Genomic DNA, 25,329 nt, shown 5'->3' with positions numbered 1-25,329 from the left:
AATCTGGATCGCCCCCGTCGGTTCATCTCCAAGATTTGTTCTTATTGTGGCTGATTGGTTTCGGTATAAATTTTGTTTTATACGCCGGTCTTTATCATTCATTTGAGCTTTTGTTAGAACATACATCATTTTTCGGTGTTGAGGTGTATCAAATACTCTTTGGTAGTCCACAAAGCAGGTGTAAATATTGCAATAACGCCTGGACGCTTGGACTGTACTATAACGCTTTTAAATTGAATTAGTATTCCCCGGTAACGGTTTTTTAGTTTTTATATGACATTGTCAGTTTCAAAATTAGGTTAAATGTTTATAGAGTATGTTAATTTTTTATGAAGATAGTAGGAAAAGTTATTCTTATATAGACTAATCTTATTTTACAATTTTAATTATTTGTTTATCTTTTTTAGAGGGACACAGCTAAACTTCAAGTATTTTATACCTGTGTTTATATGTATAACAATACTGGTATGTACTTATCAACAAGGTATTATATTTCCTCGAATCGCAATTCACGAAAACCTAGTGGAGGAAGTATTAGTGGATAAAACAGTCGATGTAGGAGTATTTACTATAAATACCCCGGGTTGTAAAATACCATATTTTCAGCCTTTTGATAAAAATATTTTGGATTATTTAGAGCAACCAGGCACACATGTTTGTAATGACGGCATACCTGCGTTATTTGAGTCAGACAGAGATTCTATAACAATAATAGAGGATTCATTGCCCTTTTATAATGTAACCAATATAAATAATCTGACATGTTGTTACAAAACATTCTGGAGAGAAGATCCTGATGATGATGCTGCAGACAATAAAATAAGCTACAGTAAACACTGCCAAACATTTGTAAATAAAACTGAAGTAAAACAAGAGTTTATAAAAGTTAAGTGCAGCTACAATAATCGTCGAATTTATAAGGATATGTTCGTTTTTGTTCCTATAAAAAATCTATCAGACACACAAAAAGATCTGGATAAAAACGATGATTATTTAAATATTCTAGTGATAGGCTTAGATTCAATTTCTAGGTTAAATTTTCATAGACAGATGCCAAAATCAGTAAATTATTTGAAGCAAATTGGTGCCGTTGAAATGATAGGATACAACAAAATTGGAGAAAATACGTTTCCCAATGTATTAGCAGCATTAGCAGGTAGACATATAGAGGAAATCCAGAAGGATTGCTGGCCAACTGATAATCACCACTTTGATAACTGTTCGTTCGTTTGGATGGACTACAAACAAAAAGGTAATATTAGTTTTGACAATAACAAATTAATACACCAGGGAAATAAGGCAAAAATATATCATGTTCGGGACACTTGAGCAGCCAGGTTGCAAATGGGTTTTTTGGATACTATATACCTAATATATTATAAATACAAAAATTACCGTCACAGTCTGGACGAGAAATTTAGTTATTAACAAATAAGAGTCAAAAATGAGAGTTTTTTCGTTTAAATCGCTACAGGTAAAAATGGGGTAATTAAATGTCTTATTTATAAAATTTTTCTTCTAGTAGATGAGCCAAGGTTGAAAATAGCATATTTTGAATTTTGGTCCAATTATTTTTTGCTTCGGATATTGCAAAATAGAACTAAAAAAATTTGCTATAACTTTTGCGAAAATGAATTTAGGACTTTCATATTGCATGAAAAGTTGAGTCAAATATTCCATACAATGCACAAAAAATTTTAAGACGATGCGAAAATTAGTTTAGATTTTATTCAATTTGTTTATCCCAAAGAGCTTTTTTTTCGAAATGTTATTGTTCAGAAAATAATAATGATACATCAATTTTGTGAAAACAACATGAAAGAAGAATAGTCATATCTTCAAGGCATTTAAAAAAATCATTAAAAAGTCATTTTGATCACTCAGAAAACATTTTAATAAAATAGAGTTATTTTTGGCTTATAAACAATTTGAATAACTTTGTTAATATTGATTGTAGGCTAAAACTACAATGGAATTTGAAAAACTGGTATTTTTATACGAATTTAAAAAAAAAACTTTTCGCCTAGGTTAATTACGGTCAAAGTTAGCCACTTTTATATTTAATTGACGGCTACTTTGTTTATAACAATTAAGCAACACAACTAGAGCCATTTTGAAGTTGAAGATATATAGGTTATGTGCAAAAGTTTGGGTAAACTTTGAACCTCAACAGAGTGGTTAATAAAGCTTTAAAAATGGCGTATAAACGGAATTAATTCGTGGTCGGTGAAGGGGAATTACTAAAAATACGTGCACTCAAAAAATGAAACTGATTCTCAAACATATGCTGCGATTAATATCGCTGGAACTTTTTGATGGATTTTGATCATAATTTTTTTAATTTGTATGCACTCGTAGTCTTATAGAGTACGTTATGTACACACAACCCCACCTAACATTACAAAATGTTAGGGAGAACTCCCCTTATCACTCAGAGATATGAAAAATAGATTACAACCGATTCTAAGATCTACCGAATATAAATATATAATTTCATAAATATCGGTCAAGCGGTCTCGGAGGAGTATGGAAACTAACACTGTGACAGGAGACTTTTATAGATGTAAATATATAGATGGCTATTAACAAATAGGGGTTGGTGATAGAAGAGTGAAAATTAAGGGTTGTATGTATTTTTTAATTCTACGTCATATAAAATTAAGGTAAATAATTGTGTCCAAAAAAATAAAAAAAATGTCAGGGGGGCAACCCCCTTATAACTTTTTGGTATAAAAATAGATTAAAGCCTCTTCAACGTCCTACAGGATAAACGTGTAAAATTTTATAAAAATCGGCCAAGCCGTTTAGGAGTAGTATAGTGACTAACACTGTTACAGGAGAATTTGATGTATATAGAAGTAACTGCGAATTAAATAATAAAAGTGGCAAACTTTGAACATAATTAACCTAGGCAAAAAGTTTTTCTCTAAAAATTCGTATAAAAATGCCAGCCTTTAAGATCCTAAAATAGATTTACTCTATAGTCAATATTAACAAAGTTATTCAAATTGTTTAGAAGCCAAAAAAATAACTATTTTACTAAACTTTTTTCGGAGTGATAAAACCGACTATTTAATGATTTTTTCAATACTTTAAAAATATAATTGTTATTCTTGCATGTGGTTTCCACAGAATTGCTATGTCATTATTATTTTCTGAACAATAACATTGCGATAACAAATTGAATAAAATTTAAACTAATTGACGAATCATCTTAAAATTTTTTGTGCATTATATGGAATGTCTGACTCAACTTTTTGTGCAATATGAAAGTCTTATGGTCATTTTCGCAAAAGTTATAGCACATTATTTATTTTTGAAATTTTAATCTTATTTTGCACTTTCCAAAACAAAAAAGGATCGGACCAAAATTCAAAAAGTGCCATTTTAAACCTTGGCTCATCTACAAAAAGAAGAATATTATAAATAAGATATTTAATTACCCCGTTTTTACCTGTACCGATTTTAACGAAAAAACTGCCATTTTTGACCCTTATTTGTTAATAACTAAGTTTCTCGTACGAACTGTGTCGGGCATTTTTGTATTTATAATGTATTAGGTATATAGGGTGAGGCAGATAAAGGGCCTATTAGAAATATCTCGAGAACTAAAGGTAACTGAATTATGAAAATTGGAATAAGGGGGTTTTGAAAACTGGTCTATTTAATGAAAATATTTTCATCTACTTGGTACTTCCAGTTATACCGGAAGTTGCTTATAACTTCGTTTTTTTTAATAGGACACCCGGTATATTTTGACATTTTTGAATTCTTCTCGATCTGGTCTTTCTTAAAATATAAGGTTTTGTAACATTATACAGGGTAGGTTAAAAGATAATTACGTTTTTTTATTAATTTTTCGTAGCAATATTCACACCCTGTAGGATTGTAGTAGTTTGACATAATGAACTCTATTTATGTTTAAATGATTTTTATTATAGTCTGCTATTGCTAACAATTATTAGTATAGCTAAATTTTTAATTTTAGTATACAGGGTGGGTCTAAACTCGGAATGAGTATTTTCTGAGTTTTCTTAAATGGAACACCCTATATTTTAGTATTGTGACGGAATGATATTTCATGGTACTTTTTTATTTCTTAAGCATTCCCTATACCTAACTGCTGTAATTTGTGCTTAATTGTTAACCGCACCAACAATCTTAACTTCGATGGTATTTTGACAGTTTAACCATTACTGGCAATTTTAAGTATCAGCCTAGATTAATATGTATTTATTTTCAAAAAATTATTTGTGATTGAATATTTTCACGGCCAACCTAATACAATTTCACATATTTTGTGTTTCAATTAATGTTTTGCTTGAATCACCAATAACTCAGCACAAATTAAAGCAGTTAGGTATAGGGAGTGCTTAAGTAATTAAAATGTACTATAAAACAGCATTTCATTACAATACTAAAATACAGGGTGTTCCATTTAAGAAAACTCATAAAATACTCATTCCGAGTTTCGACCAATCTTGTATACTTAAACGAAAAATTTAACTACAACAATAATTCCTAACAATAGTAGATTATATTAAAAATCATTTGAACATAAATAGAGTTTATTATGTCAAACTACTACAAGCCTACAGGGTGTGAATTTTTTTGCGAAATTAATAAGAAAACGTAATTATCTTTTAACCTACCCTGTATAATATTACAAAACTTTATATTTGAAGAAAGAAGAAATCAAGGAAAATTCAAAAATGTAAAAATATACAGGGTGTCCCATTTAAAAAAACGAAGTTACAGTCAACTTCCGGTATAACCGAAAGTAGCAAAGAGACCAAAATATTTTCATTAAATAGTTCACACCTCAAAACCCCTGTATAACAATTTTCATGATTTTCTTACCTTTAGTTCTCGAGATATTTCTAATAGGTCCTTTATCTGCCTCACCCGTATAGTACCCAAAAAATCCATTTGCAACCTGGTTGCTCAAGTGTCCCGACAAAAACCTTATTTCTCTGGACATTAAAATCCACAAAGAAGAATTTCTTGTAGCTGGCTGTGTACCATTAATTACAAAAGTTTGAGAAAAATCTTCTCCATAAAACGTATATTTATTTTTAAAAAACCCAAACAGAGTTGCACAGGGCTCTTTTTTTTTCTTTTTTATGTTCTCATATATTTTGAGATACCAGACATCTAGAGCCCTCTGTCTCACCGTACTACCACTAGTCACAACATTGTTGACTACACATTTTCTTATTTCAATTTGTTTCATCAGACATCATTTTGTTGGATCCAAATAACTACTTAGAGAAATATACAGGGTGTCCAGAATATCTACCGACAAACGAAGACAGGAGATTCCTCATATAATTTTAAGAAATTTTAACTCAAGTCATCTAGTCCGAAAATGCTTCCTAAGGGAGCTAGAGCTCTTTGAAGATGGCGTCTTGTAATTAGTTTTTCTTAAATACCTCCAGAACGCTCCTATTTAGAAAAACAAAAATTGGTACGCATATTTATCTTCCAGAGATAAATCGATTTTTTCCATTGTGAATTTCTAGTACCGGTCATAGACATCCGTTTTGGGTAGGGAAACGGCTATTTTATCGCATAACTTTTTCGTCTTTAACTTTTCAGCATTTTTGATACTGGATTATTATATTGTGGTATATTCTAGTACTAAAAGGTACTCTTGATTTAAGTCGATTGGACACACCGTTTTCTAGAGAAATCGATTTGAAAATTTTTCGTTTTTTGTATTTGAAAAAAAAATTGAAAAAATTTTCAAAAAAAAACGGTGTATTTTACCAACTTATAGCAAGAGTAACTTTTAGTACTAGAATCCCTCATAATTTAATAATCTAAAATCAAAACTTCTTAAAAATTAAAGACAAAAAAGTTATGCGATAAAATAACCCTTGAAATGCCCAAAATGGACGCATATGACCAGTACTAGAAGTTCGCAATTAATGAGATCGATTCATCTATGAAATATAAGTAAACGTACCAGTTTTCGTTTTTCTAAATGGTTTTTCTTTAATTTTTTTTTGCAAATTCAATAAACGAATAATATTCAAATCGATTTTTCTAGAAAACGGTGTGTTCTACCGATTTAAAGCAAGAGTATTTTTAGTAGTAGCATACCTCATAAATTATTAATCCAGTGTCAAAAATTATTGAAAGTTAAAGACATAAAAGTTATGTGATAAATTAAGCGTTGCCCCACCCAAAACGGACGCCTATGACCGGTACTACAAATTCACAATAAATGTAATCGATTTATCTCTGGAAGATAAATATGCGTACCAATTTTCATTTTTCTATATAAAAGCGTTCTGAAGTTATTTAAGAAAAACTAGTTACAAGACGCCATCTTCAAAAAGCTCTAGCTTCCTTAGGAAGCATTTTCGGACTAGAAGAATTGGGTTAAAAAATTTATCTGAGGAATCTCCTGTCTTTGTTTGTCGGTAGAGTTTCTGGACACCCTGTATAAACTACAACCTATACTTTGTCTTTATCAAAATTTAATAGTTTGGAAAAAACCTACTTATTTTTTCTGTCCTTGATGCATATGAGCATATAAGTATATGGACATAATATAATCATTTTCTATAACTATTAAAATAAAAATAATATCTTTCGTTTTATAAAATCTAGGCGTGTATGGTTGTCTTCTTATCTTTAGTTAATATACTTATTTGCACTCTACTGATAATTAGTTTTAAATAACTTTACTTTTATACTTTAAGCGGCGCCGGCGTTTAGACACAGCGATAAATCACAGCAACTTATTCTGATGACAAATTGCTGTGATTTGTTGATGATTGAGACGCTGTGTAGACGCTGCGATTTATCGCGATGTGATTGACCACAACAAATTGAAGAGGGGAGTATTGTGTACACTTTACACCCTTCAATAAATTATTATAACGAGTTTTCATCCTAATAGATCCTGTTAACTTCATCGCAAAAATAAAAAGGTTTGGTATGTTATACAGGGTATTTACAAAGTTATAACCAATTTTATATGAAAATCGTAAAAAGTTCAACTCACTGTATAAATATATAGCACAACGGCAATGGTTTACTGATGCCATATTTTTTTAAAATTTGAAAGAAATCCTTTGTAAAAGGTATACAATTTTTTTTATTAAAGATCCCTTAAAAGGGCTACATCACAACAAAACGTTTTCGATTTCTATAAAAAATCATCATCAGTGTTCGATAAACTGGATGCTAGCTGAGCCACAAAAGAAAAATATCTGGGTGAAAACCCTTTACATAAAATATAGATGCCTTAAAAGTGCATACTTCAATAAAAAAGGCCTGTGATGGTCACATGGCAAACAGGATAATCAGACCATCACAGGCCTTTTTATTGAAGTATGCACTTCTAAGGCATCTATATTTTATGTAAAGGGTTTTTACCCAGATATTTTTCTTTTGTGGCTCAGCTAGCAACCAGTTTATCGAACACTGATGATGATTTTTTATAAAAATCAAAAACGTTTTGCTGTGATGTAGCCCTTTTAAGGGATTTTTAATAAAACAATTTTAAACCTTTTACAAAGGATTTCTTTCCAATTTTGTGATTGATGGTATACAGCCAACTACAGGAAAACCTTTTCTTTTCCTTGTGGATTCCATATTTTTTATTTATTGTCAACATTTTTAAAAAGGATTGATATTGCTAATTTTCTTTATATCTAATACAGTTTGAGTTAAAACTCAAGTACATTATTTTCTCAGTAAAATTTAAATTGGATACCCTGTATTTTATCACTATTGAAAAGTACCATTATAGAATAGAATAGAATAGAATAGAATAGAATAGAAATATGCTTTTTGTCACTGAAAATTTTTACAATTTTATGGACAAAGCTTACATACAGTCAAAAGAAAAATAATATCAACAACAAATAACAAATAACAACTACAATTTACTAAAATTAGATAAATCGTCAATATACAGTAAATATGATATAAAATCAAAGACAAAAAAAATTAATTGCAAAATTTATATAAATTGCAAATTGAAAATACTTACAACAAATAAAATACAACATTAGGAATTGACAGTTTAAGCTTCTGCGTATGAAACCCAATTTTCTTAGTTATTCATTAAGAAATTCTTCTATTGAATAATATGGTCTTTTAGATAGATAGGCTTTGGTCATTTTACGGAACTTTGGGAAAGATGTTGCAGATTTAAGTTGTAAAGGGAGATAGTTGTAAAGTTTTTTGCGGAATATAATATAGATTTCTTTACTAACTCAGTGGATGGGATCGGTAAATAAATACCAAAGATTGAATTTCTGGTGGAGTAAATATGTTTGGGCCTTGCTGGAAAGACATGAAGGTGTTTACGAATTAAACAAACCGTTTCTAGAATATATAAAGATAGAAGTGTTAAAATTTCGTGATTTCTGAATTAACTTCTGCAATGTGTAGATCTTCTGAGGCCAAACAGATATCTTATTTCTATTTTTTGCAATTTAAAAATAACATCAAATTGAGCAGCTGTACTAGAACCCCAAAAAGGAAGACCATATCGAGGATGAGACTCGAACAACGAAAAATATGTTATTTTAGAAGATGCTAAATTGAGTTCCCTTGCGACAGATCTTATTGCATAGCAAGCTGAGGCGAGTTTCTTACTTAACGAATCGATATGAAAGGACAATTTGAGGTTGCTGTCTAAAAAAATTCCAAGAAATTTTACAGAATCAACGGTACTGATCTGGCTGTTATTAAGATGCAAAGGTTGAAGAGCTCCTTTATAGGATAATTCTACTGTTTTGTCTATATTAAAAGAGAGTAAATTAGAGACAGACCAGGTCTTTATCGTCAGTAGATCCGAAGTTATAGTTTCATGAAGAGATGCAATAATTGAGTTGCTCCAAGTGATACTGGTATCATCAGCAAAAAAAAATTTTCCCATCGATTTTTAAATTAGTGATGCCATTTATAAAGATAAGGAACATAAGAGGACCCAATACTGAACTTTACGGTACTCCACATACAATGTTTTTGAGACTAGAGTCAGTATCATTTGCTCTAACTAGTTGTTTCCTATTATTCAAGTAGGATTGGAAGCAATTCAAAGAAATACCTCTAATTCCACAGAAATTTAGTTTTTTAATCAAGATGTCGTGATTTACACAATCAAAAGCTTTGGCATAGTCACAGAAAACAGTGGCAGTATAAAGATTATTGTTTCTTCTTCTTCTACGGCACTACAGCCCAAATTGAGCCTTGGCCTCCTTTATTTTTTGCCTCCACCCTTGCCTGTCTGTGGCTGCTCTTCTCCATACACGGACTTCTAAAAGGGCTTGTGCGTCGCTGTTTACTGTGTCTTCCCAGCGCTTTCGTGGCTTCCCAACCGGTCTCTTTCCTTGCATTCTAGCATTCAGTGCTCGTTTTGGTAGCCTAGAAGATTATTGTTTAGTGCTTGATAAACCTCATGTAGTACAGAAAACATGGCATCAGTGGTACATTTATTAGTTAAAAAGCCGAACTGATTTTGAGATAAAATGCTGTTATCAACGACAAAGGAGATAAGTCGAGTTTTAATGAGTCTTTCAATAATTTTGGAGAGTGCCGGTAGTAAAGCAATAGGTCTATAGTTGCAGGCATTAGATTTTTCACCACCCTTATGAAGAGGAATAATAATGGCTGTCTTTAGGCACTCTGGAAATTTACCTTTTTCGAAGGAATCATTAATTAGTGAGACGAGGATTTCCAGCACATTTTCTGTGAGAGTAGAGAAAATTTTTATAGATAGTCCATCAGTACTACAGGATGATTTGCTTTTGATACTATTGATTATTTGGGTCAGTTCAGAGTTATCGACTGGTTTTAAAAAGAATGAATTCGAGACCTTTCTTGAATTAGGGAGATAAGAAATGGGATCTTGTTGCGGCAAAATAGTTGATGTAATATTTTTACTCACATTAACGAAGTAATCGTTTAGACTTTCAGGATTTGGAAGGGAAAATGATTGAGCTGTATGAGTTTTATTTCGAAGATCGTTTATTGTAGACCAGGTTTCTTTTGCAACACTTTTAGAGCTTCCCAGACGATTTTGATAATAGGCTTTTTTAGCTGATTTGACAAGTTGTAGATATGTTGTCCTGTACTTCGTGATATATTCAGTGACAGAAACATTGGTAGTAAATTTCTTGATGTATAGAAGTGAACGCATATTCTTGGCTGATATGCGGATACCTTTCGTAACCCAAGGTTTCCGATGTTTTGGCTTAATAGGAATTAAAGGAAATGCCTTATTGAAGATGTCGAGAAGCTTATCTAGAAAAACACTGAAATTATAGTCCACGTCTATAGAAGGAAACTGCCACTCAGAAGTTAAGCATAAATTTTGGAATTTACGAGAATTCTGGGCGGAAAAAATCCTACTTAAACGTCGGGTTTTTGAGGAGAGTTTGCTGAAGATATTAAACTTCGTATACACTTCATGATCAGATAGTCCCGCATTAATAACTGTAGAGCAGACATCAAGGGGTGAGAAATCTGAGACAATATAATCGATTATGGTAGATGTAGTCTTTGTTATCCTTGTAGGAGAGTTAACGTGCATTGAGAGACCATACGATTCAAATATTGACTAGGGTCACTTGGATAGCACAAGCAGCAGCATAATCAATGTTAAAGTCACCGCATAGAATTTTTCTGCTTTTATGAGGCAGGTCATCTAACAAATTTAGCAGGTTCTGAAAAAATAGTTCCACTGTAGAGTCAGGTGATCTATAAATGCAAATAATGTAAAGATTAAGATTTTTATTATAAACTAAGGAAAACTCAAAGACGGATTCACTTAACAAAAAGTCATATTTTGTTACCAGAGAAAAATCATTAGGTTTGTTCGTAGAACGATCAGCAACCGTTGCCAACCATCAGAGGCATGCGCGTTCGTAATATACGAACTCTAATTGTTAACTGCGCAGCGCCAACGGTTAACTGCGCATGCGTCTGATGGTTGGCAACGGTTGCTGATCGTTTGGATCGTACTACGAACAAACCTATTATTTCTAGAGAGAATTAGGGTGCCTCCATGAGCCGAACTTGGACGATTATACCTGGCAATTGTGGTATATTTTTCTACAAAAAAAGGCTCGTTGACTTCAAGCCAGTACTCTGTAACCGCAACTATCGGGGGAAATCCTAATTCCTCCAGAAACAAAAATAATTCATCAGTTTTATTTCTTATAGAACAAATATTAATCAGAGTCATGCCAAAGTTGTCACCACTAAAAGAATTTGAGGTTTCTAGTCCCTCAGAACACGTCGTGTTGTTTAAAAATTTCGATTTGGAGAGCCAGTGGAATAATAATTTCGGTGACATTCCCTTGACTGTTGTAGGTGTATAATTCTTTCCGAACTGAGATAGGACCTATAAGCGGCAAGATCAGCTTCTACTTTAGCTGGACCAATTCCGTAGGCATGGTTAAATTTTAGAAGAACTTTTCTTAGTTCTTCGGTCTTAGTAGGTAGTCCTTCGGAAGCCAAAAAGTGTTTCACGCTGGTGTTGGTGTATCCATCACAAAATACAGAAGAAGACTGGTCGTGTAGAAAAGCAAGATGTAGTTTAATTGTTTTAAGATATCCGGTTCCCTTAATCTTGCAAGAAGATATCGACTGTTCGAGTTATTAGTTAGCCTAACTCTTGGTGGTGTTAAAGGATCCAAATTTATGGATGGTTGCATAGTATCTTTCTGAATAAAATTGATATGGGAACGGAAAGGCTCTTTTGATTTGCAAACTGTGATGGCCTGCTTGTCTGTAAATATATTTGTGTTTTCAACTTCATTTTTATTGTTGCTTGGAATGGTAATTGGATTTTCCAAGCTAACCGGGCTTCTGATGTACTTCGGATTCATATTTTGTTCAGATAAAGTCTTTGGTTCAGAGTATGATGATTCTGTGGACCATTTATTGTTGACACCAGGTGACCAAATTTCCTTATTAAATAATAAGTCGATAGACGTTTTAGATTTTATGCCTATTTTGAATGAGGGACCAGTTGCTGTGTTGGCGTCTTGAAGTAACATCGAATATATTCCTTAATACCTAGCTCTCTTTAATGTAGTGAACTACTTGAATAGGGGTGTAAATTATGGTTAAGTTGCTAATAACGACAAAGTGACATTTATCTTCTGCAATTTTTGATTTTTTGACTGGACTAGCTTCGAAATGAGTGTCTTCAGTTTGGGTACTTGAGGTGGCATATACTGTTTCTCTTTACTACCTCTTTCTTCGTTGGTATAGCAGGTAGTTTGTGTGAAAGATTACTCATTTGATTAGATATTTCACTTATGTTTGAGGAGAGCCTGTCTAATCCCAATTTTATCTCAGATGAATTTGAATCTTGGACATTACCGTACTTAAATTTGTATACAACATTCTCTATGTCTAAATTTATTAGTTTTCGAGATATTTTCATCTTTCAATGGACCAGTAGCGTGGCTACCCAGACCACCAGAATTTAATAAACTGGACTGATTTTTTTGGGGTTACTTTAAGAATGAAGTTTATAAAATGCCTCCAAAATGCCTCTCCATAAGAGAGGAGATGAAAAATAGAATACAAATTGTATTTCCATGTGTTAACTTACAAATGCTTCGTAGTGTAAGTAACTTATTTAATGACCGTTTTTAGGCATGCATATAATGTGTTAGGCATTCATTTTGAACAACTTTGTAATTACATAAATATTTTAATATTTTAATTTTTTCAAAAATGTTTTGTGTTCATGTCTTTTTTGTAAAATTTTTTACTGATAAATTATTTTTCGTTCTTTATTTGTTACATTGGTACATTTACATACAAAAGTAGTTTTTATTTGTTTTGTGTTTGTTTTTTTTTGCAAAATTTATAACTAATAAATTATTTTTCTTTCTTGTTTCTTACATTTACACAAAAAAGTAGTTTTTAATTGTTTCAAAAATTTTGTAAGTATGTTGTGGTTGTGTTTTTTTTTTGTAGAATTTATTACTAATAAATTACATTTTTTCTTTATTTGCTACATTGTTACATTGCTACATGCCCAAGTGGAGATTTTTGCAGTTACTCGAGCGCGTCAGATGATTATTAGATGATTAAAAAAAAATGATTATCCTTTATCGTTTATAAATAAGGAATTGTCAAGATTGGATCGAATGGAACAGAACAACTTAGAACGGGATCCTACAACATTCACAAAAAATAATACGAGGAAAATATCAATACCATATATAAAAGGACTATACGAGAAATTTAAAACAATAGGAAATAAATTCAACATTTCAACAACATTCAAAACAACAAACACATTGACATCTATTCTATCTAAAACTAAACCTGACAATGAACAAGGAAGAACAAAGAATTGCATTTATAAAATACCTTGTGAATGCGAACAATTTTATTTAAAATACCATTAAACGTTAGAATAAGTGAACATCAGTCTTATATTAAAAATAAAGAATTTGATAGATCTCAAATATGTCAACACGCATGGGATAATGAACATAGAGTTCAATGGAGAGATTCAAGTATAGTCCTGAAAGAATCAGATAGTAAAAAGAGAAAAATCAAAGAAGCGGCTCTAATTATGCTAAATGAAACCAATTGTGTCGCAAATTCCTCGGTAGAATGCAGTAGGGTGTGGCTACCCAAGTCGTCCCAGGAACGCAACTCATAAATATTGGCGATATCATTTTAATGTCTCATACTTTAAAATGTATGATAGACGTCTGAACTGCCAATATAAATGAGTCAGTTTAAATAAATTATTAGAAAAAATTTTTTACTTAGAAACAACATTTTTGTTTAATCTAGTAATATTTTGTATTTTGACAACGACACCCGATTTGGGCGTCGAAACGTTAATAAAATTATTTTTCCAATTTAATTGTGGCTTATTTCCCATCTAAATAGTTAATCATAAAAATGCCACAAGGAAATAGCTTCAGAACAACATCATATGGGGAGAAACCTGGTACCCTGCAGATGTACCTCTACCATATATTGGCTCTAGGGGAGTTCGTCCAAATTGTCAGATTAAGATCAGGTAAGTTAAGTACATGCAAAAGAGTGTATATTTCAAAAATCTGACGATTTGAGCGAAAAAAGAGAATTGTTTCACCAAAAAAGGGAATATTTCGCTAAATGAACGTCAAATCGAAAAACTAAAAACTACATGTTCCATATTTTTCAAAAATCTATCGAATGGTAGCGAAAGTTTTGGTCATGTTTGATGGCCTTCCACTGAGAGGGGTGGGGGTAATTTTAAAATTTTAATTACAAATTCCGCGATATTTCGCAAAATAAATATCAGATCGAAAAACTGCAAAATAAATTTATTCTATATTTTTAAGAAATCTATCGAATGGTACCCAACAGGACCCCCACGGAGATTTGATGGGGGGTTACTTTAAAATCTTAAATAGGAGTCCCAAATTTTTATTACAGATTTGGATTCTCTACGTAAAAATAAGCAACTTTTATTCGAAATATTTTTTCGAATTATGGATAGATGGCGCTATAATCGGAAAAAATTATTGTTGGAAATGGAAAAGTAAACTAAAAAATGGCAAGTCCCCACTAAAATGAAAAATTTTACTTAACTTTTTTTAGTTTTAGGACCTAATAATCATAACCCAATAGGTCCCCACACCGCTCGAGTGACTGCACATTTAGCATACTTTGCTCCCCTACCATAATCAGTAATCGTAAATTGTCAGTTTTAGACAATCCAGTCATGGCTTACTCAAAATTTGGAAAGTTTTAGACCCTTAATTAATAATTTGCTCTGAAAAATGAAAATATCTCGAAAACTAATAAATTTAGAAATAGGGAATGTTTCATAAAAATTAAAGTAGATACGGTAATGATACTTTTCGATAGTGATATAAAATACAGGGCGTTCTATTTAAAATTACTGAGAGAGTAATGTACTTACATGCGTTTTGACTCACCCTGTATACAATATAAAGACAATTAGAAATATCAATCCTTTATGAAAATTTTGGCAATAAAAAAAATATGGCATCAATAATTCATTGCTTTTCTGCTTATTTTTATTTATACAGTGAGTTGAACTTCTTACGATTTTCATATATAGAATTGGTTATAATTTTGTAAGTACCATGTATACAGTGCCGGTTTAACCTAACTTCGGGCCCTGGGCACTGGAGATTTAGGGGCCCCCTTCATTGCTATTCGTTGTCAGTTTTTTAACAAAAGAACACATGCATTAACTATAAATGTTTATTGTAAAATCCATACGATAAATTTTTTAAAACAAACAAGAAATATAGCAAACGTAAAAAATATTCCAAATAATACATTTAAAAATACAAAAAAAAAACAGAAAGTTCTACAAAACAACACATGACAAACAAAAACACATATTCTAAAAAGTCCATAAGACAAAATTTAGCTCACTTTATTTCTTCACTTTGCATTAGCAAACTGCCATATTAACACCTACTGTCAAAATTCAGTTGCTCCAGTCCTTCATTTTCTATGATACAATAGTGATAATGCTTCTAGGTTTTCTTAACCCAAATGTAAACTTTAATATAATGTATCTTTATTCTTTTTAAAGCCGAAAAAGACCGCTCGCCTGACGCATTAGACATAATTGGTATCATCAAACAAACTTTCAGTAATGTTCAAAATTGGGAAAAGTTGCCTTTACATCCTGGATGATACCAAATTTTTCAAATGTTTATTAAAATTTTGGCTTAAAGTTACAAAATGAGTAGTTTCATTATTCAAGTTCTCTTTGGTTTCATCAATATTTTTTATATTTCTCGCATAAAATAATAACTCACGTCTTGACCTCTTCTTTATTTAGCGTAAAAAACATCTAACAGCTGATGTAACATATTTGTGGCATTATATTCTCTTTAAAAGATATTGAGTAATATTGTCGCATATAACATTAAATAGGCAGGTACCTACTTCAATTCTGAATCTCTCTTGCCCCTTTAAAATTGTTTCATTTTCAACTTCGAAAACTGTTTTTCTTTTCTATGTTCTTTGAAGATCAATTCTATATAATATATTTGAGATATCCTCGCCTTCGCAAAAAATATTTTTGGATTGTTCAATTTCGCTTAATTTATTTCTCAAGTCTCCAACAAAGCTCAAATGTCATTAATTCTACTCCAATTGACATATTCGAGTCCACAGTTTCTAACGTTTTCTTGTTGTATTCACGCGTTTTAAAATTTTTGCCCAAATCAGTGTCAATGGAACTGTCTCAAAGGTATCCACTTATTCTGCAGTGCCTTAGCTTCACTTCCAACTGCTGATTTTTTGTCTCTATTATTGCTTAATTGGAAAAAATACGTTTTATGGATCCGTAGTTTTTAAGTAAAGCATTTACAGCGTCAAAAGTTTCTACAAGTTTTGTTTTCATCACTTCCAGGAATTCATTACAAATTTGGTCAGACACTGTGGCTAACTGAACCTTTTGCTTTATTCGTATTCCGCTGTAAATGCTCATCTAAGAAGTTGTCAAAAGCCAAGTATACAAGACAACTTAATTAATTACCTTTATGACGACTGGTTAATTCCTCATGGTATCAACGGAAAGCTAATCCTTAAGAAGCAAGTGATTTAATGGTGACAACAACTCTTCTTAGGACCTTTAGCCAATAGTCAGCTTCGCGTTCTACTTGTTCTTTCAAGCCAGCGTCTATAACTCCAATCTAACTGATGATCCATATAACATCACTTACATCACTCCATCTAACTGATGATCTTGTTACTAATATAACGATAGAGTTCAGATAAAATTTACTTTCTTCGTGAGATTTGAGCCAACTGTTCAAATGCTTCCAGTGGGTAAAATACATCCAAAATCAGTTAAACTATTTTTTTCAATTGAAAATAATTTACACGGGTAACAAAAAACAGCTTTAACACTTTCGTATTATATTAGCCAATCTCTCTTTTCTTTGCCTCCATTGGTTTTTACTCTATAAGATGTGCTTTCATTAATAATATATAACAAGCTTTGTCTCCAGCTTCATACATTTCATACAATTTTCTAAGGAATCACTCTGGTTTAAAAGTTATCACGTTCTTACAAAGTTATAAGGTATTTCGTAGTCTTTTTCTTTATTTCAAATAATATCTACCTCGATTATTATCTGACTTTATTTTGTTATTAATAAAAGGAAGGCAACTTCGGGCCCCTCCGGGGCCCGGGCCCCTGGGCGCCCGCCCCAAGCGCCCAGTGGATAAACCGGCACTGCATGTATAACCGTTGTATAATATTACAAATCTTTATATTTTTGTAATGTAAAGTTAAGATGATCTCGAGCATAAAATAAAATATAGGGTGTTCCATTAAAAAAAAACATAAGTTGGACCTGCCACTATGTTATCGAACACCCTGTAATATTCTGATTAATTTTGAAATGTGAATCTCAAAGTTGGCTACAATTTTTGTTATTAACTTTTATTGCTATCTCTTACTATAACGGATCTACGGAGCTTTACCCCACTAATCAATCACCATGTACATATAATTCTTATAGTTGATAAAAGTATTATAGTATTTTTACTACAAAAGCGATATTACGTAGGTCAAAATTTTTGACGTAAGAGAACTGTCAAAACATTAGAATGTGACTTTTCATTATTGCCATGTTTATTATAAACATGGCAATAATGAAAAGTCACAATCTAATGTTTTGACAGTTCTCTTACGTCAAAAATTTTGACCTACGTAATATCGCTTTTGTAGTAAAAATACATATATTATTGTTGATTAATTGGCAAAGCCACATAGTATCAAATTATAAGCATTATCAAGTAAATAGTATCAATTTAATTGGATATGTAAATAAATTCTAATTCGGTAAGATTCTCCTAAATTGATGCAACCCAACTCCAATTCCGACAAATCGCTGTACCGTTTAGACACGACGATAAATTAAAACAACTAGATCGTTAGAATAAGTTAATGTTATCCGATACCAAATTCAATCCAACTCCAACTTCGATAATTCGCTGCGATGCACCGTTTACACACAACGATAAATTGCAACAACTCGATTGATATCTATAAGTTGCTTGATTTATCGCTGTGTTTAAACGACCCTTTTCACTATTCATGATAGTTTAATATGGAATACTTTTAATCCCAACACACTAATGTTTGTTGTTATTATTGAATTTTACTACAAATAACTTTTAAAATTAGTGGCTAATGTAACTATATATCAATTCACAAAACTTCAAGTTACCTTGTCTTTCTCGTTCTGTCATCAGTTGGAAATACTTTTACAATTTTACACCTTTGCTTTAGTTGACTTTTACCTTTCTCAATGTGAAGACAGAGAATTTAACTCAACAACCCACGTGCTTCGTTCAGGTCATATAATTCCTTAGGGTAGATCGTTATTGATGTCATCCATCATCTGGATTTAACATTTAACACTCTAATGTAAGACATTTAGCCGATATTTAAACGGTTTTAATCGATGTATTTTTGGTGGCTTAGCATGTAGAGCTTGTAAGTATAACCTAACTTTGTTTTTTATCTTGGTAAACATTTAAAAATTTTAACTTTGTCTTCACTAATTATAATTATACTTATGTTAGACAAAAACGCTGATGATGCTCTCTTTAGAGTGAAAACGTTCTATATTATATTTGTAACCCTTTTTAGGGTTTTTTTTTTAAATAAATATACCTTTTATACAGAAGATTTTCCTTCACATTTTTTGAAATTAAATTAACTCTGGAATTATCTTCTTCAACTACATAATATTAATATCCATCATTTTGTGCAACTTTTCTTCCTTCGTTGATATGAGCTTTAGGGTCTAACCCTCTTGATACACCTGTTCAGTAAAATATTCTTCCATGAAAAATAACAAACCTAACGCATTGACACCTTAGTTGTAATCATAGAATATTTTACCGAAAGCATATTGACTTTTTAGCGATATATGTACGCCGATTTGACTGGTCTCTGCATTTCCTTGCTCGTTTTTATTTATGTCTAAATAAATTCAGTATGTTTCTTCTTTTTTTCTTTTTGTGTAATGGAAGGAGCAATGTTGGGAATAATAAGAAGATATATGTTATTACCAAATAGTATAGTGAGAGAGAGAGAGAGAGAGAGGTCTAAAGTGACAGATGTCATAGAAAAATTTGCACAAGCCAAATGGAGATGGACTGGACATGTAGCATATTTAAATGATAATAGGTTGACCAAAAGACTCATCTAATGGCGACCTAGGAAAGATAAATGGCACTGAGGTAGACCACTAAAAAGATGGATGGATGATTGAGAAAAACAGTGGTAAATTGGATACAGAAGGCACAAAATAGGGAACAATGGAAGAAGATGGAGAAGACCTATATACAACAATGGATGCAAGAGATTGAGAAATGATGATAATGATAAACTTTTTTCTAAACTCTACCTTGTATTTATTTCCGTATATTCTTATTTCTCTACATTGTTTCACTCAGGCAACCTGCAGTTCTTTTTGCTCTATTCCGTTAATTTCTTCTTTACGTGCCATCTCTGCGACGAAGGTTGGCAATCATCATTGCTATTCTCACTTTTGTCACTACAACCCTAAAGAGTTCAGTTGACCTGCATCCAAACCATTCTCTGAGATTTCTCAGACCAGGTTTTTTCTCCTCCCTATGCAGCGCCTTCCTTGAATGCTTCCCTGCATAATTAATTTTAGGAGTTCATATCTGTCATCACGTGTTATATGACCTAAATATTGAAGTTTTCTTATTTTGATGGAATCCAATACCTCCCTGCTGTTCTGTATTCTCCTTAGTTCTTCTTCATTGGTTATTCTATCTGTCCCGGAGATTCTCAGCATTCTTCGATACGGCCACATCTCAAATGCTTCCAATCTATTAAGGCATTGTTTATTAAGAGTCCATGTCTCCACACCATACAAAAGAACAGAAAATACATAACATTTTAGTACTCGCTTTCTAAGATTTAGGCTGGGGTCTCTACTACATAATATTTGTTTCATATTAGTGAATGCACTTCTAGCCTTTTCTATTCTAATTCGGATTTCTTTTGTATAATCGTTTGTTTCACTAATGTTTGTCCCTAAATATGTAGTTATAATTCTGAACTCGTTCTATCGTCTTATTATTTACGTGTAGATTGATGTTTCTAATATTTTTCTTTGATATAACTATGAATTTTGTTTTCTTTATATTTAGTGACAGACCAAATTCTTCACTCGTTGCAACAACCTTATCTAAAATTCTTTGTAGATCTATAATAGTTTCTGCTATTTGTATTGTGTCGTCGGCGTATCTAATTTCACATATGGGTAGGCCATTTATTTTTATGCCAGCTATTTCATCTTCTAATGCTTTTTTGAATATTTCTTCTGAGTATGTATTAAACAGTGATGGCGACAAGACACAGCCTTGTCTAACGCCTCTTTTGATTTTTATTTTATTGGTGACATAGATGTCCTAGTTTACATTTAAACATCTCTGTATTAGCACATTGACTGCAAATAATACTTCTCTGGTTCCTTGAGCATTTCTAAATCCGAGCTGAGTTTGCCCAATGTCTTGTTCTAACTTTTTGTATATTCTAGGATGAATAATCTTTAGAAATACTTTGAGTATGTGGCACATTAGACTGATGGCACGGTGTTCGCAACATTGTCTGGCGTTTCTCTTTGTCGGTATAGTCAGGAATGTTGATAGAAGCCATTATTTAGGTAATATACCTGTTATTATGATATTAAATTAATAATTCGACAATTACATGTATATTGCAGTCGGCTATAAGTTGCAATATTTCTGTCGGTATTTCGTCTAGTCCTACAGCTTTCCCAGTTTTCATTTCTTTAGTGGTGTGTTTTACTTTACTTTCTGTTATTTCTGGTCAAGTCTGTTCAACGAAATATTCGTTATGTATTGTGTCTTGGTTGTCGTTAAACAGCTGTTCTATATAGTTTGTCCATACCATCAATTTGTTCTCTGTATTCATTACTATGTCTCCCTTTTCATCAACTAGTATATTTTGTTTGTATTTTGGTTTTCTAGTTAATTCTTTTATTTTCCTGTGTACATTAAAGCTGTCATGTTTATGTTGTAGCGTTTCTATTTCATAACATTTTTCTTTGAACCAATTTTCTTTGGCTATGCGAATTTGTCGCCGTATTTCGTTTTGTGTTTGCTGGTATAACGACTTATTTTTGTCCTTATATACTCTTCTTTTGTTTATTAAGTTTAGTATTGTCATCCAATTTTTTTTCTTTTCTTTGGGTTTGCGTAGATACTTTTTTGAAGGTTCTATTAAGTCATCATTTATTTTTTCCCAGTTTTTGTTAATATATTCTTCATTGTATTCCCCTTCGCCTGTACGGTGTTTAGACATTCGTTAATTGTTTCTTTCATATTTTCTCTGATTTCTTGATTTCTTAGTGCACTTATATCAGTTCTTTCTTCTTTTGGTGTTTTCTCTATTCTTTTCGTTTTAATTTTCATGTGAGCTACTAAGAGATTAGATGATATATCTGCTCCAGGTTGTGTTTTGAATGCCGTAATACTATTCCGATATCTTTCTTTGATCATTATGTAATCTATTTGATTTCTCATTATCTGATGTTCACTATCTCTTGGCGATTTCCACGTGTACAAGCGTCTATTAGGTAGTTCAAAGAACGTATTTGTAACAATCATATTATTATCTTGGCAGAATTGTATCAATCTATCTTCTTTTTGATTTCTACCACCTAATCCAAAATTTCCCACTAAGTTACTTGTGCTACCCTTTCCAATTTTGGCGTTTAGATCACTCATTATTACTGTGACGTCACGTGCTTTGTGCTTTGGTATTTCTCAATGCCCCTTGAATTTGTTCATAGAACGATTCCACCTCTTCGTCATACTTTTCGGCCGTTGGGGCATAGACTTGAATTAGCTTTACATTTCTGTCTATCGTTTTTAGTTGTAGTAGCATAACTCTTTCGGAAAAAGTAGAAAATTATGGACGTGTTGTGAGATTTCATTGTTCAGTATTATTGCTACGCCATATCGATGTTGTGTGTCATTATTACCAGAATAGTATATGGTGTGGTCTCTAATTTGATATTGCCTATTTCCTATCCATCGGTTTCACTTATTCCTAAAATATTAATGTTAACTCTTTTCATTTCTTGGATTACATTGTGTGTTTTTCCGGATTCGAACATGCTGGTTACGTTCCATGTTCCAATTTTAAATTCACGGTCTGATTTTTCTTTTCCTGGCAGGGATTTCGCTGGTTGACGACCTCAAAAGCCCTGACTCCTTTCCTGCCGGATCTTGGTCTCCGATACCCATGATCAGTACCCGTCTGCTTACTCTGTCTTCTCATTTCATGATGATTCGACTAGAGATATTTTACGACCTTTAATACAGTGATTTCCCGTTGCCTTCTGTATTCTGATGTCGTTGGCCAATATCTTAGCTCATCCGCCTTTAAGACCAGTTTCCCAACCCCAGGATAAAAGAGTGCCCTACCACTTACCAACTCATTCGCCCAAAGTCGTTGGTCAGTAAGTGGGGGATTGCTTATACCGGCAATCACTCGGATGTCAGAGCCTCGTTAGTTATCTAGCAGAATGTACCAGATGACCATGATCTAGGAATCTAGATCATCACACGAGCAGGTGAGGTTGACTTTTGGATAGGAGTGGCTATACGTTGCGCGTCACTATCCCTTACATCCCTTACATTCCGTTAATATTCCACTTCTATTTCATGCATTCCATAGCTAGTGTGAATTCTAGATATTTAAATTATATCACTTGTTCTGTTATCTGACCATCCTGTTCTAATTTACATCTTAATAAATTTGCTGTTATAACCATGCATTTTGCCTTTTCTGGGGAGCCTAACATGTCAAATTTTCTGGCAGTTATATTATTAAATTGGTGTAGCATACATTATAAATCGTCTTCATTTTTAGAGAGTAGTACTGCGTCGTCTGAATAGCAGATTATTTTGTTGTTTTTCGTTTCTTTCCCATTTGATATCCTTTTTTAAATTTGTCTTTATCGACTTTGAACTTTCTCATGACTTTGTTAGATGCAGTTTCAAAAACATATTATGTGGTGGCTAATATTGTCGAGACACCCTGTATACCCGGTGGTGAATTGGAAAACGGGCCATAGGAAACTCAATGTAAAATTCTAAACTGTTGAATTCCTGCTTCCCTAATTATTTTACATCGAAAGTCATAAGAAACTATTTGTATTGAAAACAACTGTTAATATTGTTCTACGAACAATAATTATTCAAAATTTTGTAAAAATGTAATACAATTTTCAGAGTAATACGCCAAAGTTAGGCCACATACAGTGCAATAAGGTGTATAAGGTTGAATTTGGTGACAATGAAGTTATTATATTAACAATTTGATCTGTCCATTTTTTATTTATTTTATCATTTATTGTTTAAAACACAATAAAGTTGATAAGATATCCTCAGTTAAGGAGAAAATATTAATAATAAAGATATTTTCTTCAGTCAATAGTGTGCTCACTGTCAGTTAAATAGTAACGTATGGCCTAACATGCCCACGCATACCTACTGCAGTAAATACATTATATTTTTCAAAATTTTGGAATGGGTTTAAATCGTAGAACAATTGTAACTTCTATTTTTAATACAGATTTCAATCCTCTACGAATAACTTCTCATGACTTTTTATGTAACATAATTAGGGAAGCAGGAATTCAACAGTTTATAATTTTACATTGAGTTTCCTATGGCCCCTTTTGCCGATTCACCACCCTGCATATACAGTAGAACCCCGATTATCCGTGTGCGGATTATCCGGGCTGCGGATTATCCGTGCTATGATTTTGTATTACTTAAATGGCATTTTTGAGGTTTTATCAAAATAGGGTTACTGTTAATCACTCGACGGAAACTCTATACGCGGAGAGGGTGACTCATAATGAAAGATTTATTTGTTCTGTTGTCTTTTTATGGTAAGTATATATGTGTGGATATAGGATATGGATATGGATATGGATGTGGATATACATACGTACATACATATGTATTATATTAGGAAATAAATGTTCGGAATATCCGTGCTTTTCAATTATCCGTGCCAACATCCGGTCCCGAGGACTGAGGAGCACGGATAATCGGGGTTCTACTGTATTGGCACTATAAATAATTTCGTATTTTCTATCAATCGATATCAACTAGAATTATATTATATTTTGTACATTTTTTAGGTTATGTAACAGCTTTTGACGAGGACTCTTCATCGATGGGAATCTTTAATTTCTATAAGAAAGGTTTTAAAAAACAACCGACGGATTATGGGTACAATTATTTTGATCGGGAGGCTATGAGGAGGATAGGAAATACTGCTTTTGAAAATGTTCAACTTTGTCAAGGAGCAAGATGGGTACATAAAGAGCATTTAAAATATATGACTAACTTCATTCGAACAATGAAAGAAAACTCATTAAAGTATTTCGGTTTCTTCTGGGAGAATAGCATATCTCATGATGATCTAAATTTACCTAGAATAGGTGATGATGATTATTATGCTGTATTTAAATATTTAAAAGAGAATGGTCATCTTAATAATACAGTCCTCTTCGTCATGAGCGACCATGGGATAAGATGGGGAGGAATAAGAAGTACATTTCAAGGAATGATGGAAGAAAGGTTACCGTTCTTATATGTATATCTTCCAGAATGGTATAGACATAAATACCAGCAACTTTATAATAATTTACAAAAAAATTCGTTACTTTTAACGACGCCATTCGATTTACACGAGACTTTTGTTGATTTATTAAATATAGAAAATATCGATAATAATAATAATAGTATCAATACATCCAGAGGCGTAAGTTTATTAAGAGGAATTAGTGAATATAGAACTTGCGAAGATACGGGCATTGTCAGTCACTGGTGTACATGCCAAAAAAGTGTAGAACTTGATGTCAATAATCAAACTATCAAGACTGTAGCTAATTTCTGTGTTAACTATATTAACGATCTACTGTCTGAATATCCTAAATGTGCAGATTTAAAGTTAGATCGTATATCAAGTGCAAGAGTTATGGAGCATAGCCAAGAAATAACAGGAGATTTTCAAGTATCAGATTACATGTTAAGTTTCACAACAGTTCCTGGAAATGGTTCATTTGAAGCAACCGTAAGATATATGTCAAAATCTAAAACCTACACTATTGTTGGTTCAATTAGTAGGCTAAATTTATACGGCGAACAAAGTGCTTGTATTTCAGATTATGAGTTAAAATTATACTGTTATTGTACCTGATATAATAAAATTTATAAGAATAATATTTTTATAGTTATTGTAAA

General features: G+C 32.2%; 1 protein-coding gene across 1 annotated transcript; it reads left to right on the top strand.

Moving 5' to 3' along the window:
* Positions 1-407: 407 nt before the first annotated feature.
* On the top strand, positions 408-25,329 carry LOC126888178 (uncharacterized; the record flags this gene model as incomplete). The annotated part of the gene is given in 2 exon segments (XM_050656170.1): positions 408-1,252; positions 24,222-25,329. Coding segments are annotated over 2 exon segments (1,909 nt in total), but the record flags the coding sequence as incomplete, so codon positions are not given.

This window comes from Diabrotica virgifera, chromosome 7, assembly GCF_917563875.1.
Source record: "Diabrotica virgifera virgifera chromosome 7, PGI_DIABVI_V3a".
NCBI classification, from domain to species: Eukaryota; Metazoa; Arthropoda; class Insecta; order Coleoptera; family Chrysomelidae; genus Diabrotica; species Diabrotica virgifera.
Note: the sequence above shows the minus strand (reverse complement) of the source record. Positions and strands in the feature narration are given on the sequence as shown.